The sequence below is a fragment of the Peromyscus eremicus genome, chromosome 1 (genome assembly GCF_949786415.1).
Source record: "Peromyscus eremicus chromosome 1, PerEre_H2_v1, whole genome shotgun sequence".
NCBI classification, from domain to species: Eukaryota; Metazoa; Chordata; class Mammalia; order Rodentia; family Cricetidae; genus Peromyscus; species Peromyscus eremicus.
This window is the reverse complement of record NC_081416.1, coordinates 40,373,897-40,388,704: the sequence shown is the minus strand read 5'-3', so window position 1 is coordinate 40,388,704 and position 14,808 is coordinate 40,373,897. Positions and strand designations below refer to the sequence as shown.

The window sequence follows — 14,808 nt, the reverse complement described above, 5'->3', positions numbered from 1 at the left end:
TAATGGCGGGCAGGCATAGCATGGGTTAAGGCAGGCTAACTTGGCTGCGTTGTTCGACTCTGTATTTTATTTTATTTTGTTTGAGATGGGGTCTCACTATATAGCTCTGTCTCTTCTGGAACTCTGTAGACTAGGCTGGTCTTGAACTCAGATCTGTCTTAAGATATCTAAGGATGTGTATTTCAGAGTGTATGCCTATAGAAAGGGAAATAAGGATGGAGACTGATATGCATTATAGAAAGCAGGACAGTCTGCCAGGGAGGAGGAAATTTTATACCTCTTGAAAAGATAAGATCACTTCTGTGTTAAATAGATTGTCTTAGTTAAGGTTTCTATTGCTCTATAAAACACCACGACAATAAGCAACTTAGGAAGGACAAGGTTTATTTCATCTTACAAGTCCATCATCCAGGGAGGTCAGGCAGGAACTGAAAGGAATGCTCCTTACTGGCTTGCCGCTCATGGCTTGCTCATTTTCTTTTTTAATTGTATCTTAAGGACAGACATATATGTGTAAGTTTATGTTAATGACATAAGCAGTTCTTAGTTCCTTATTTTTTGTTCACCTAATACTCACCAGTCACTTATTAGCCCTTTGACCATTCTGAATCTGTGTATTAACTGCAGAAAGTAACTTCTGGCCAAAATGAAGAGCAGCACTAATTTATGAGTAGTAGCCAGAAGAAGGAAGTTTTCAAGCCACTTGTACTTGATTTCTTTATGTCTTACAACAAAAGTATGTTGCGTCTTCAACAGTGGAGTATCACAACTTAGTTATGGTGGACAACAAAGAGCAGTGTTATTTTCGGGTCCTCTGAGGCCTCAGTGACCAATAACTCATATGAAGGTATCCCATGCGTGGCACTGAGATTTTCATTTAATAACCATGTTTTTTGGAGGAAGCATTGTCCAGCTATACAGGGTTCCTATGTTCAAACTCGTTTTGATTGTATTTTTTTAATTAGCTTACAAGTAAGGTAGTGTGTTTCCAAGATACGATTTCATGCATCTTTAGTTTTGGTTAACCTTTTCTCCACCCTGTTCTCTCCCCTGTCCTTTCACCACCCCTGCTTAAACTTTTAACTCTAAATTAAACCCCCCCGTACTTGCATAACACATGCATTTTCTGTCCCCTTGCCCGTCAAGGCTTCGTCTTCCCCACAATAGGCCCTTTCTAGCTTCTTGACCTATATAGACACTCCAAATTAACACACAAATAAAAACTTCAAAGCTAGGAGCCACATGAGAGAGAATGTGTAACATTTGTCTTGCTAGGCCTTGGTTGCTTCGCTTAATATGATGTCCTCCAGTTGTATCCAAATTCCTGAAGATTTTGTAATTTCATTTTTCTTTAGAGCTGATTAGAATTCCATTGTGTATATATACCACATTTTCATTGCCCATTCGTTAACTGATGGACTTTTAGACTAGTTCCATTTCCTAGTTATTGTAAATAGAGTGACAGTCAACATGGATGTGCAAAGAGGATGAGTCCTTCGGTTCAATGCCCAGGAGAGGTATAAATTGACTTACTGTATTTAACTTCTGGAAAGCATCCCTAAGGATTTCAATAGGGGCTAGACCAATTTACATTTTGTGTATAAATGTTTGTTTCCCTTTCCCCACCTCCTAACCAGCATCCGCTGTCACTTGTTTTCTTGATATCCATTCTGACTAGGGTAAGAGGTAATCTCAAGGTAATTTTAATTTTCATTTCCCTCAGAGCTAATGATGTTGACATTTTTAAAATATATATAACCATTTCTCTTTCGCTCTTTCCTTTTTTCAAAAACTGTTCATTTCTGTGTTCAAGATACCAATCCTCTATTGGGGCTGTAATGCCAAGGGTGTTCTCCCATTCCCTGTAGGATGTGTCTTCACTTTGTTCAGTTTCCTTTCCTCTACAAAAGCTTTAATTTCATGAGAAATACCCATTTGTTGGGATTGGCCTTATTTTATGAGAAGCCAAAATCCTTACCATTACCTGTATCGTGAAGTACACTTTCTGCTTTAGTATGTTTGAGTTTAAAGGCTTGTGTTGAGGCCCTTGTTTGATTTTGATTTTGTTCAGAGTGACAAGGATTTAGTTTTATTCTTCTACATGTGGATATCCAGTTTTTCTAGCACTGTTTGCTAAAGATTTCATATTTTCTTTATTGTATATTTTTTGGCATCTTTGTCAAAAAATCAGGTGACTGTAGTTAACAACTGACCTTATATCTGAATCCTCTAGTCTAGTCCATTGATTTACATGTCTGTCTTGGGCCAGGACTGTGTATTTTTATTAGTGTGGGTCTGTAGTATAACTTGAAATCAAAGTATGGTGATAATCCAGCACTGCTCTTCTTGTTCAGGATTGCTTTTAATTATCCAAAATACCTCGTGCTACTTTGTGAGTCTTAAAATTGTTTTGTTTTTCTCTTTCTGTAAAGAGTGTCATTGGAATTTAGATTGGGATTGCATTCCGTGTATAATTTGCTTTTGGTAAGATACCCATCGTCACAATATTGATTAGCTCAATCCATGAGCATGGGAGGTCTTTTCATCTTCTGGTGTCTTCCTCAATTTATCTTTTAAGTATTTTTAAGTTTTCATCATAGAGGTCCTTCATATCTGTGGTTTTGTCCAAGGGTTTGGTGGGGGGTTGTTTATTTATTGGGGTATGTTCTTACTTGTTTGTTTGGTATTTGATAATGGGATTGTTTCCCTGATTTCTTTTTCAGCTTTTTTGTCATTAGTATGTGGGAAGACTGTAGGTTTTTATGTATTAATTTTATATTCTGCCACTTTGCTGAAAGTGTTCTACCAGCTCTAAAAATTTGCTGGTGGAGTCTTTAGGGTCTCATGTATAGAATGTCATCCACAAATACAGACACTTTGACTTTTCCCTTTCCTATTGACTTTTTCCTTTCCTATTTGTATCCTTTTTATTTGCTTCTCTTGTCTTATTGCTCTAGCTGTTAACTTCCAGTACTGTATTAGATAAATAGACACTTAACTTGTTCCTGATTTTAGTGGAAGTGCTTTATCATTTTCCCCATGTAGTGTAATATTGGCTGTACGTTTGTCAAACTTAGCCTTTATGATTTTGAGATATGTTTCTATTCTGAGTTTTTCAGGACTTTTAACATGAACAGATTTTGAATTTTGTCAAAAGCCTTTTCTGAATCTATTGATACTGATATAACAACGGAATTTCTGTTGTTGAGTCTGTCCACTCATATAAAATAAAATTTATTGATTTGTATATATTGAGTCATCTCTGGAATAAAATTCCTCAAACTTGATCATGGTCAGTGATCTATACTATGTGTTCTTTTGGTTTTTCGAGACAGGGTTTCTCTGTAGCTTTGGAGCTTGCCCTGGAACTTACTGTATAGGCCAAGCTGGCCTCGAACTCACAGAGATCAGCTTGTCTATCTTTCATCAGTGAAATTGGTCTGTAATTTTTCCCTCCATCTTTACTAATTTTGGTATCAGGCCTTATACTAACTTTGTAAAAATAGTTTGATAATTTTCATTCCTTTTCTGTTTTATGGAATAGCTTGAGAAACATTGAGCATTAGTTTTAATTCTTTGAAGGTCTGATAAAATTCACCAGTGAATCCATCTGGGCCTGGACTTTTTTTAGTTGGAAGAGTTTTAATAGCTATTTCAATCTTAGTGCTTGCTATAGATCTGTTTAATTTTATCTCATCTTGGTTTAATTTTGGAAGGTCACGTTTATCTAGAAATGCATTCATTTTTTTTTCCAATTTAGTGGAATATATGTTTTCAAGGTGCACCCTATTGTAATGACTTTCTTTTCATCTCTAATTTTATTTTATTACTTTTATTTGTGTGTGTGTGTTGTGCATGTGTATGTGAGTGTACATATGTTCATATCAGTGGGGAAGCCAGATATAGATGGATTTTTTTGGCCACCAACCCCCAAATCATGGCACAGAGACTTATTAATATGAAACCTATAGCTTAGGTTTATCCCACTAGCTCTTTATTCTAAATTAACCCATTTATATTAATCTACATTTTGCCTCGTGGCTTTTTACCTCTCTTCCACCTTGTACCTCCTGTTTTCTCTCCTTGTACCTTATGTGTCCTCTGGCATCTCTCTGGTGCCTAGATTTATCTCTTCTTCCTCTCTTAGTGCCTGGAAGTCCTACCTAACCTCTTTATGCCTAACTAAAGACCATTCAGCACCTTAGCCTTCTTATTGGCAAAGACACCTTTGTACACATCTGTACAAAAAGATGATTCCAGAACGACAGCCAGAGGTTTTGGATCCCCTGAAGTTGGATTTACAGGAGGTTGTGAGCCAACCAATGTGGGTGCTGGGAATCAAACCCAGGTCCTCTGTAAGAGCAGCAAGTGCTCTTTACTGCCAAGCCATCTCTCCAGCTGTTTTTCACGTTTAGTGTTGTTTTGTTTGTTTGTTTGTTTGTTTGTTCGTTTGTTTTATTGGTGTTTTGCCTGCATGTATATCTGTGTTCAAAATGTTGGATCCTGAAGTTACAGACAGTTGTGAACTGCCATTGTGGGTGCTAGGGGTTGAACCCAGATCCTCTAGAAGAATAGGAAGTGCCCTTAACTGCCAAGCCATCTCTCCAGCCTCTCACCTCTAATTGTATTAATTTCGGTTCTTAGTCTGTTGGCTAAGTGTTTGTCAACCTTGTTAATCTTTTTAAAAGAACCAAATCTTATGATTATAAATTCCTTATTCTTGAGAATTTCATATATGTGTACAATGAAATGTGATCCTATCTAGCCCCATTTCCCTCTTCCAGAATGCCCTCTCAGAACTTCATGTCCTTTTTTTTTTCTTTTTTCTTTTTTGTTTTTCTTTCCTGAAGATCCACTGGTCATGGGAAACCTATCAGTGACTATATCCTGAATAAAGAGTAATTCTCCCTCCATCAGCAACTATCCACTGCCAATAGCTTCTCACTGTGGGCAGGGAGTGGGGTGGAGATCCTTTACCCCATGTGTCTTAGGGTTTCTGTTGCTGTGAAGAAACACTGTGATCACAGCAACTCTTCAGGGGAAAACATTTAATTGGGGTGGTTTACAGTTCAGAGGTTTAGTCCATTGTCATTTTGGTGGGACGTGGCAGCATGTAGGCAGACATGCTGTTGGAGAAGTAGCTGAGAGTCCTACAGGCAACAGGAAGTGGTCTGAGACACTGGGTGGTATCTTGAGCGTATATGAGACCTCAAAGCCCACCTCCACAGTGACATATTTCTGCAGCAAGACCATACCTACTCGTACAAAGCCACACCTCCTAATAGTGCCATTCCCTTTGGGGGCCATTTTCTTTCAAACCGCCAAACCATACATGCTGGGATCTTTGCTGACTTGGTCTCGTGTAGGCCTTGTACAAGTAACTGCAGCTGCCGTGAGTTCATGATTTAACAGCCATATCTTGTCCAGAAGACAGGATTTCCCAGCATTCCTCTCTATATTCCATCCCTTAAATTCTTTCTGCTTCCTCTTTTGCAGTGTGTCCTGAGCTCCCAGCTTCTTTGGCCTTCTTATTCAATCATAATCAACCATAGGCAGATTGTATAACTGTTCGTGCCTCAATTGCAAAATGGGTTGGATCACAGTCTCTATGTCAAAGCACTTTTGAAAATGCTTAAATGAGTTAGTGTCTGTGGGGAAAGTTGTTTATAAAAATCCCTGGCAGTGAGTAAAGTGAGTAGGTTCAGTTGATACTGCGTGCTCTTCTAAGAATTAGTTTTGGCTCTCTGTTGCTCTTGTTCTTTATTTCAGTAGTATCTGCGTTAATGTTTTCTTTTTTCTCTGTGCTTATTTGTCATTATGATTTGAATTCTCTTGAATTTTTGTGAGTCATAAATTATAAACTACAATAATAGGTTTGTGATGTAAAAGGATTATATCATTTGGTTAAACCGCTTCAAGGGCTCAAAACCCTGTTTCAGTGTCAATGTAGCAGTGACTAGTGTCTTACCTGGCTCACTTGTACAAATTTCTTTTCTCAAATTTATATACAAGGTTGTTTTTGAGTATCAAGATGTAAACATAAATACATACACGCACACACACACATTGCTGACCAATAGTGTCTCCAAATGCTCTTGTTTATTTACCTTCCTGTGGGATTCTGAGAGTTTTCATCAACTTACACAGAAATTACCAACTAACCTAAACACACCTTGTATCTTATTTGTAGATAAACTCAAATGTTTTTGTTAAGTAGGATAATCACTACTTTGAGAAATATATAGTATTTAAGTCTGTCTATTTCCAGGACTGTTTGCCTCCCTCCAGGATTTAAAGTATTTTCAGAACAATGTTAGCAAATCTATTTGGGAGGGTTCTTGATTACAGTTAATAGACATTGACTACCAATAATATTTATTGATGTCTTTGTTTTAGCCTGTTGTATGAGAGTGCAGAGTCCATATTGAGTTATTAAAATATTTGTTGTCTCCTTTTCTTTTTCAGAAGATGAATAATCTTTCATTTAGCGAGCTATGTTGCCTCTTCTGCTGTCCACCTTGTCCAGGGAAAATTGCTTCAAAATTAGCATTTTTGCCACCTGATCCAACTTATACTCTGATGTGTGATGAAAGTGGAAGCCGCTGGACTTTACACCTGTCAGAACGAGCGGACTGGCAATACTCTTCCAGAGAAAAAGATGCTATTGAGTGTTTCATGACAAGAACCAGTAAAGGCAATAGAATTGCTTGTATGTTTGTGCGTTGTTCACCCAATGCTAAATATACCTTACTCTTCTCACATGGAAATGCTGTTGATCTTGGTCAGATGAGCAGCTTTTACATAGGTCTGGGGTCCCGGATTAATTGTAATATATTCTCATATGATTACTCTGGATACGGTGCTAGTTCTGGAAAGCCAACAGAGAAGAACCTATATGCAGATGTTGAAGCTGCCTGGCTGGCTCTTCGGACAAGGTAATCGTTATGGGGATCACTTTTTACACTTATGGTGGTTAAGTTATACTGTAGAACAGCAGAATGGAAAGCATTTTTAACATATATATGCTTTGAACTACAATATGAGGATATTTGCCTGTGTGTATTATATATATTAAACTAACTGTACATATATAAACTATATGTATATATACTAGCTATATATATTAAATATATATATACATATTAAACTAAGTATTAAGCAGATGGAAATTTTGTATAATAGCCAAAGCAGTCTTTAAAAATAGCTCAGATTTATATGTGGATGTCAGTGCCAATGTGAATGTATGTTGTGTTTTGTTTGTTTTACTTTGTTTCTGTTTCTGTTTTTTAAGACAGGGTTTCTCTGTGTAGCCCTGGCTATCCTAGAAGTCATTACGTAGATCAGACTGGCCTTGAACTCAGAGATCCACCTGCCTCTGCCTCCCCCAGGGCTGGGATTAAAGGTGTGCAGTACTATGCCTAGCTTAATCTTTTTAATACATCCAATTTCCAGTATTAATGAAGAACAGGAACTGAATAAACCCTTAAATAATTCCACAGACGGGCCAGGCGGTGGTGGCGCACGTCTTTAATCCCAGCACTGGGAGGCAGCGGCAGCCAGATCTCTGTGAGTTCGAGACCAGCCTGGTCTACAGAGTGAGATCCAGGAAAGGCGCAAAGCTACACAGGGAAACCCTGTCTCGAAAAAGTCAAATAATTCCACAGACTAAAAAATATTAAAAGGGTTTTTATGTTTTCTCTCATGTTAAACCATGTCTTAGTTTGGGTTTCTATTGCTGTGTATAAACCTCATGACCACAGCAACTCTTATAAAGAAAAACATTTAATTGGGGCAGGCTTATAGTTCAGAGGTTTAGTCCATTATCGTCATGGCAAGGCAGCAGGCAGGCAGACATGGTGCTAGAGAAGGAGCTGAGAGTTCTACATCTTGATCCGTAGGCAACAGGAAGTGAACTGTCCCATTGGGTGTGGTTTGAGCATATATGAGACCTCAAAGCCTGCCTCTATAGTGACACACTTTCTCCAACAAGGCTACACCTCCTAATAGTGCCGCTCCCTATGGGCCGAGCATTCAAACACATGAGTCTTTGGGGGCCATACCTATTCAAACCACCACAAACTGTAAATACAGTGCAATTGCTAGTAATGTAAGTAGTCTTGGGAAATTAATAGGCCTCTAAACCTGTTTCCTCATCTATTTAATGAAGAGGTTATGGTAAATGGCATCCAAGATCCTGTCCAATTCTAGAAATTTATCCTCAAATTAGAATATGAATGCCTTGAATTTCTTTTAAAATTCTGCAAGTTTAACACATCTTTAGTATATCCTTAAAGTAGTTCAATACATGTGTGTTAAAATGTTTTTTATTCTGTTTTTATACAGTTTTTTTTAAGTAAACAAAAGAAAGGAAATACAATATGAACTTATTGTTTAAATGATCTTTTTAAGAAAATTGAGAATCTCTAATAATAGTAGATTCTGACCTGATGGATGAACAGGGACAAAAATGAGTGTGGTAGTCTATGCAGTCCTCTCCCACAATCCTGTCTGTGTGCTTTCATGGAAAGACTAATGGATTGGAAGTCAATTTATCTGTGTTCTGCATAATGGGTTTACTATCAACTTAACTGTGACTTTGCATAGCTGGTCATTAAGCAGCTTAAGTAGATTGAATGGTATCTAAAGTTCTTTTTAACTCATTATTCTCAGATTATTATTGCTTAACTAGAACCTCTTGAGTCTTGCTCCTCTTGAGTTTCGATACTACTGACTTTAGCCCCAAACCTCCAGTTACTACATGCAGTGCTGTTAAGCAGCTGACAGCAGTAGTATGGTCTCAAGAGTTATGCTGATGTTGGAAATGCTCATCCTGCCAGCTTCTTGGCTACTGAGAGCTTTTCTGAGTTAAGTAGCATGTCCAGTCAGTTAGGAATAGGTGAAACCCACCTCTGGTGGTACCCTGTATACTTGTGGAGGACGGATTGAAGAAGCTGTGGGGAGGTATGTCATTGTCTGGATAGTAAAAATGGTCTTGAGTACCTGGAAGAGGACATAGGAAGAGTTTGCCTTGCTCCTGGTGAATGGTCACATTCTCAAAACTCCCTAAGCTCTCCAAAAGATTAGACACTGCTGTCCAGATTACTCTTAGCTGCCAGAAATAACCACTCTGCCTTCTAAGTGGAAAAGCATACCGAAAGTCTCTGTAACCTTTAGCCCTTACATTCATTAGCTCCTGTGACACCTCACCTACATCTGAAGTAGTTTACAGTTGGAACAATTACACTGTAAACAAGTAACACTTCCTGGAGCATCTTAGGAGTCAGTGAGTTCACATACCTAAGTGTATAGTGCTGTCAAAGGGGATAAAGTGATACTCTGAAGGTTTTTAGCATGAATTCTATTCCTACTTAACTAAACAATGCCATTTGGAACTCTACGTCATTTGATTATATTTGTAAGTTTTGGTCCATCTCTGAATAACCATACGGTGATTTCAAGAACTCCTATTATTTGATCTTGACTAAAAGTCTAAGTTCTGTATTCTTTCCATACCATAACTTTATGCAACATCTCTTCACTATGGCCGGTTTAGAAAAATCATACAACCTACTCTTGATGTACAGAACAATCAAGAACATCTGTTTTTATGAATAGAAAATAATACCTCACACTAAATAACACTAAATATTAATCATTAGTCCATTGAAATAAATATAAATGGTACTATATAGTCCAAGCTTAAAATTTCTAAAACACAATGAATGTCTTAAATTTTTTTTATAGAGTTGAAGTTTTAAAAGACCTTAGAAATTACTTTGCTAAAAGATTAGAATTGAGCATGAAATAATTCAGAGTAAAGAGCTTATTGTAACATTAAAAAGGATGGCTAAGAAATTTAAATTTTTGTTTTGTTTTGTTTTTGTTTTTCAAGACAGGGTTTCTCTGTAGCTTTGGATCCTGTCCTGGAACTCACTCTGTAGCCCAGGCTGGCCTCGAACTCACAGAGATCTGCCTGCCTCTGCCGCCCGAGTGCTGGAATTAAATCGTGCGCCACCACCGCCCGGCTTAAATTTTTAAATATACATTGGCATTGTCTTATTGTGAGACATTCTATAGCAAATTTTTGGAATAATGGAATATTTCCTTCCAGTTACCTGTATCTTTTGAACTTGTGAATTTCTTAGATACGGCATTCGTCCTGAAAATGTGATTATATATGGCCAAAGCATAGGGACGGTACCATCTGTGGATCTTGCTGCTCGGTATGAGAGTGCTGCTGTTATTCTCCATTCTCCTTTGACCTCAGGAATGCGAGTGGCTTTCCCTGATACCAAGAAGACCTACTGTTTTGATGCATTCCCAAAGTAAGTTCAGTATTCAAAAATCATTTCTTCCAAGAACCAGTAAGATATACCATTGAACTTCTACTTCATGTAATTGATCACATAGGAATTGTGGGAAACTAGCTTGAAGAGTGTTAGCTCATGACTGATAAAAAAACAAATGCTGAAATGTTTGAGTGTGAAATGACCTTAGATCCTAAGCCTGAGCAGGAAGGAGTGCTAGAAACAAGAGAACAAATTTGAAATCAGAGCAGCAGATTGGAGGTAGGATTCTACAAAGAACAACTTGACTAAGGCCCCAGGCTGTTGCCTTGAGGTGCTAAAACAATATGAAGTTTAGTGAGATGCACAGCATGAGGAAAGAAGAATGGGTGGAGAGAAGATGGGTAATGATCCACAGTCAGTTGGATGTAACCTACAGAGAAGGTTGACTGTGAAGTGGCTCAGTACGTTTTGCTGACGTACATAGTACTGGATAGATTTGAAAGGAGGGCTGCTGCTTGCTTTCCAAGGCGACGAGTGCTTGCCACCTGCCTTCTTCATACTTGAAAAAAAAGTTAATGGCCTATTTTTCTCAAGGACAGAGCAGGCAAGAAGGCAAAAGCAAAAGCTGGCAGTTTTCATTCGGTCTTCTTTCCTCTGTTGGCAAGAATACAAAGGATATTTTTGTGAATGGAAGGCCAGAAGCCAAGTTATCACTTGGTTCTTTAGCAGAAGAACAAAAGTTATTTCAAAAGCAGTATTTATTCAGTGTTGGGCTAGAGAGATGTTACAAACATAAGGACCTAAGATCAATCCCTAGAACCCATTTTTAATTAAGAAAAAAAACAAAAAAAAAAAAGTAGTGGTACTCACACGTAAATACTTTAGTATCAGAGCTGGTGAGGGGTCGGAAATAGAAACTGGTAGATCCCTGGGGCTCCCTGGCCACTGAACATAGTCTGTTTAGCTGAATGATGGGAATTACAGAGTTGGGGTGATGCATAACTCACTCATTCTTTTCTATCTTTCTTATGATTGACATACCTAGATATTTCCCAGAAATAAGCTAGGTGAAAAAGAAAATACGCTATTTTAATCTTGAATTCCTCTGTGGTGAACATTTCTATATTGTTCACTAGGAAATAAAGCCTTGAGAGGGCAGAGATTACTTAGCAGTTTCACTGAGTAATAAGATATTTCATCTTATTTTATAGTTAGTGTTCTCTTTGGGGGGGGGGGGTGCAGGAAACATGTTTGTAAGATTTCCTCTGCATAGTTTCTCCTCCCCAGTCGCCTTTCTGAAATTCTGTTTGTTTTGGTCTCTATCATACATTTGAAGTGTTCCCTTCAGTATCTCATCATTCTTGGCTGTCTATTCTTATGTAAGAGAGGAGAACCTAAGAGCTACTCTGGTACACTATGCAAAGAAAACTGGAACCTCGGCCTTAGATGAGGAAGCCTGCCAGCCAGCATTCTCAGAAGCAAACAGGCCCCACAGAGCCAGCCTTGTGTGTGTGTGTGTGTGTGTGTGTGTGTGTGTGACTATGGTACCTCTCCCCTAAACTGCATCTACAGACTTCCAGAGTTAAAGGAAGAAAGTTACTCAGCTTTTCCAAGAAGTCTGGGAAAGAGGGACTTGATTGTATTTTAAACAGACTTTGAAGGATTCCTTCATGTTTCAGTCCCCCTCTCTCATCTCCATGGCAGTGCCTTGGCCTTCTGGCCAACTTGCTTCTTCACTTTGCCTTCTGTTTACTTTACATTATGTTTTTACTTATCTTTTAAATCAGTTATTTCATACATTCATTTGCTTTTCAGCTTTAAACTTTTATGTTAATATTCTCCCTGTTTTTTAGTTAGTTTATAACCTTAAACAAAAACCAAACCATTTTGCTTGAATTTTAGTGACTGATAGAATAAAATGAGTGCAGCAGGGAATAAAATGAGTGCAGTCAGGTGTCATCCTTGGTTTGTGCTTCTCGAAGCCTAGGGGAAACTCAGCACTGTAGAAAAGTGTTTCAGGGTAAGGGTGACAGCGAGTGACTCAAGCAGAGGAGCTGTGCAAAGGTGACTTCCTCCACCCGTAAGAGTTCACAGAAATCCTACTCAGACCTAAGTGACTTCCATTAAAGCTGATTTGTACACCTCTAATGTTTGAACTTTCTCTTCTAACACAGGAAACTTTGTTTCCTTTTTATATAGTTCATTGATTTTTTTTCTTCCTTTCTCTTTTTCTCTCCAGTATTGACAAAATCTCTAAGATAACCTCTCCAGTATTAATAATTCATGGGACTGAAGATGAAGTCATTGACTTTTCGCATGGCCTCGCATTATTTGAGCGTTGCCAAAGACCTGTGGAGCCTCTGTGGGTTGAAGGGGCAGGACACAATGACGTGGAGCTTTACGGACAATACCTTGAGAGGTTAAAACAGTTTGTGTCACAGGAACTGGTAAATTTGTAAACTACTCTGTAAATTTGCATACTGGGTTTTCTTTTCTTGCTGAACTGCACCCCTTGGTAAAGAACATAAAACCTGAAGGTTGTGTTTACAAATCATGTATGTTGCCTTCATAACTGTACAGGTAATGATTTGTTAACAGACTTAATGAAGGTTTTAATTACCAGAACTAGAAACTGGAAATAGCAGTATCATGCAGTCAGGCTGTGTAATTTATATTTTTTCTGTGAATTTTTTTTAAACATCAAGATGAGTACTGTATGAAATTTTAATTCTATAAAATCAAATGCTGTAAAAGTATTGCCAAATGCTTTTGCATATCAAAAGCAAATTTATAAATATTTTTAAACATCTCAATGTACTAAATATCCTGATATACAAATATAATATTCTTTCAAAAAGCTGTATATCTAAAGCAATTCAAGTACTCAGAATAAACTGTAAAAAACAAAACTGTATGAAAACACCCAAGTTAACTAGAGTTGACCTATACTCTGTTGTACAGGGATAGAGGCTTAAATGGTTATTTTATTGTCAAAATACATTGAGTTTTCTGTATTCTCCGATTATAGTACATTATCCTAAAAAACAATGAAGTCTTAATTTTTATGCCGTCTGTTAACTTACCAGCTATTCATCATGTAAATGAGAAGTCCTGATGGCGCTGAATTTTAACTAGTTCTGATTTATGTTTGGTACTGTGAGACAACTACTTAAGATTTTCATTCAGTTATTTAAGACATTTAGGGCTTCAAGAATGATTTTGTATGCAATGTTGTTTTCAATTTTGACTAATATTAGAATTGTGGTAGTCTTCCTTATATGAATACTTGAAACTCCATTAGTTGTTCTTCAAGACTACAGACAGACTCGCTGTTTGGTCCCTTTCCACCTTGGCTGTTTTTAAGAGTAGGGCCTGTTCTTTTGGATTACTATCTGAAAATGTCATGGGTTTACTCCTTAATACAGGGGATAAGAAAACATGTCATACATTTTATATTAACCAGTATAGTAAAAAATAAATAAATAAATAAAGCTCACACACAAAAACTAAGTTGCCTTTCCTTGAATGAATCTTGCCTGAATAAATGAAAGTAAAATAAAAATTAAACTAATGGTATGTAGTCTAATTTGTAATGAATGAGAATTGAAATAATACACACTGTGGATATGTTTTTAAGGCCTTATGTAGTTTTCATTGTTCTGCTTGTTCTGTGGTTATGTCTAAGACTATAGTATATGATTCTTCAAAGTATATCAAGTATTGTGAATGCTTTGGTTCAGATATGTCAAATTAACAGTAAAACAACAAATGTATCACTCGGCTGTGCTTGTTTGCCTTCTTCTGAACTCCTTATCCCCACGTTAAAAGAGTAACAATCAAACACCTTTATGGGACATTTCTAAAGTTTCCTATATTTTTAAAAAATTGTAGTAACATACTAATTGTCCGTTTAAGAAGGTTAGTTTGGTATTCCCACAAATTGAATAGCTGGACTGATCAGGTACAACCTTTGATTTTCCACCACCCTCCTGGTCTCTAACAATAATAATCCTATTTTATCTATTTTTTATTTTATTTTATTTTTGAGACAGGGTATCACTATGTAACTCTGGCTGTCCTGGAATTCTTATGTAGACCTAGCTGGCCTCAAACTCAGAGATGCACCTGCCTCTGCAACTCTCCCAAGTGCTGGGACTAAAAGTGTACATTACCATGCTTGGCTCCAGTATTCTACTTTCAGGTTAGTTTTTTTAGCATCTGTATAGAAAAGGAAAATCCCATGCTTATTCTGTATCTGGCTTATTTACTTAACATAATGTTCTTTAATTCCATCCATTTTACTGCATATGGCAGGATTTTGTTCCTTATGGTTAAGTAATACTCTGTTGTGGGTGTGTGACACACTTTACTTATTCACTAATCTGCTTGTAACTGTAGTTATTTAATGAGTCAGAGCCTGTGAGCCCTGATGCTCCCAATAAGCCAAGTCTTCAATAAGCCAATTAAACAATAGTAAAAAGTAAGTTGGGGGAGGGGAGGGAATGATCAACATGGCCAC

The 14,808-nt window shown here is 37.4% G+C and overlaps 1 protein-coding gene across 1 annotated transcript in view; it reads left to right on the top strand.

Moving 5' to 3' along the window:
- Abhd17b (abhydrolase domain containing 17B, depalmitoylase) overlaps positions 1–14,065 on the top strand; it is a 34,152-nt gene extending 20,087 nt beyond the window's left edge. Inside the window, exons 2-4 of the mRNA XM_059259745.1 lie at positions 6,466–6,935; positions 10,146–10,325; positions 12,529–14,065. Of these exons, the coding sequence (XP_059115728.1) occupies positions 6,469–6,935; positions 10,146–10,325; positions 12,529–12,748 (867 nt within the window). The 5' untranslated portion in view covers positions 6,466–6,468 and the 3' untranslated portion in view covers positions 12,749–14,065. The remainder of the gene's footprint in view (positions 1–6,465; positions 6,936–10,145; positions 10,326–12,528) is intronic.
- The last annotated feature ends 743 nt before the right edge of the window (positions 14,066–14,808 follow it).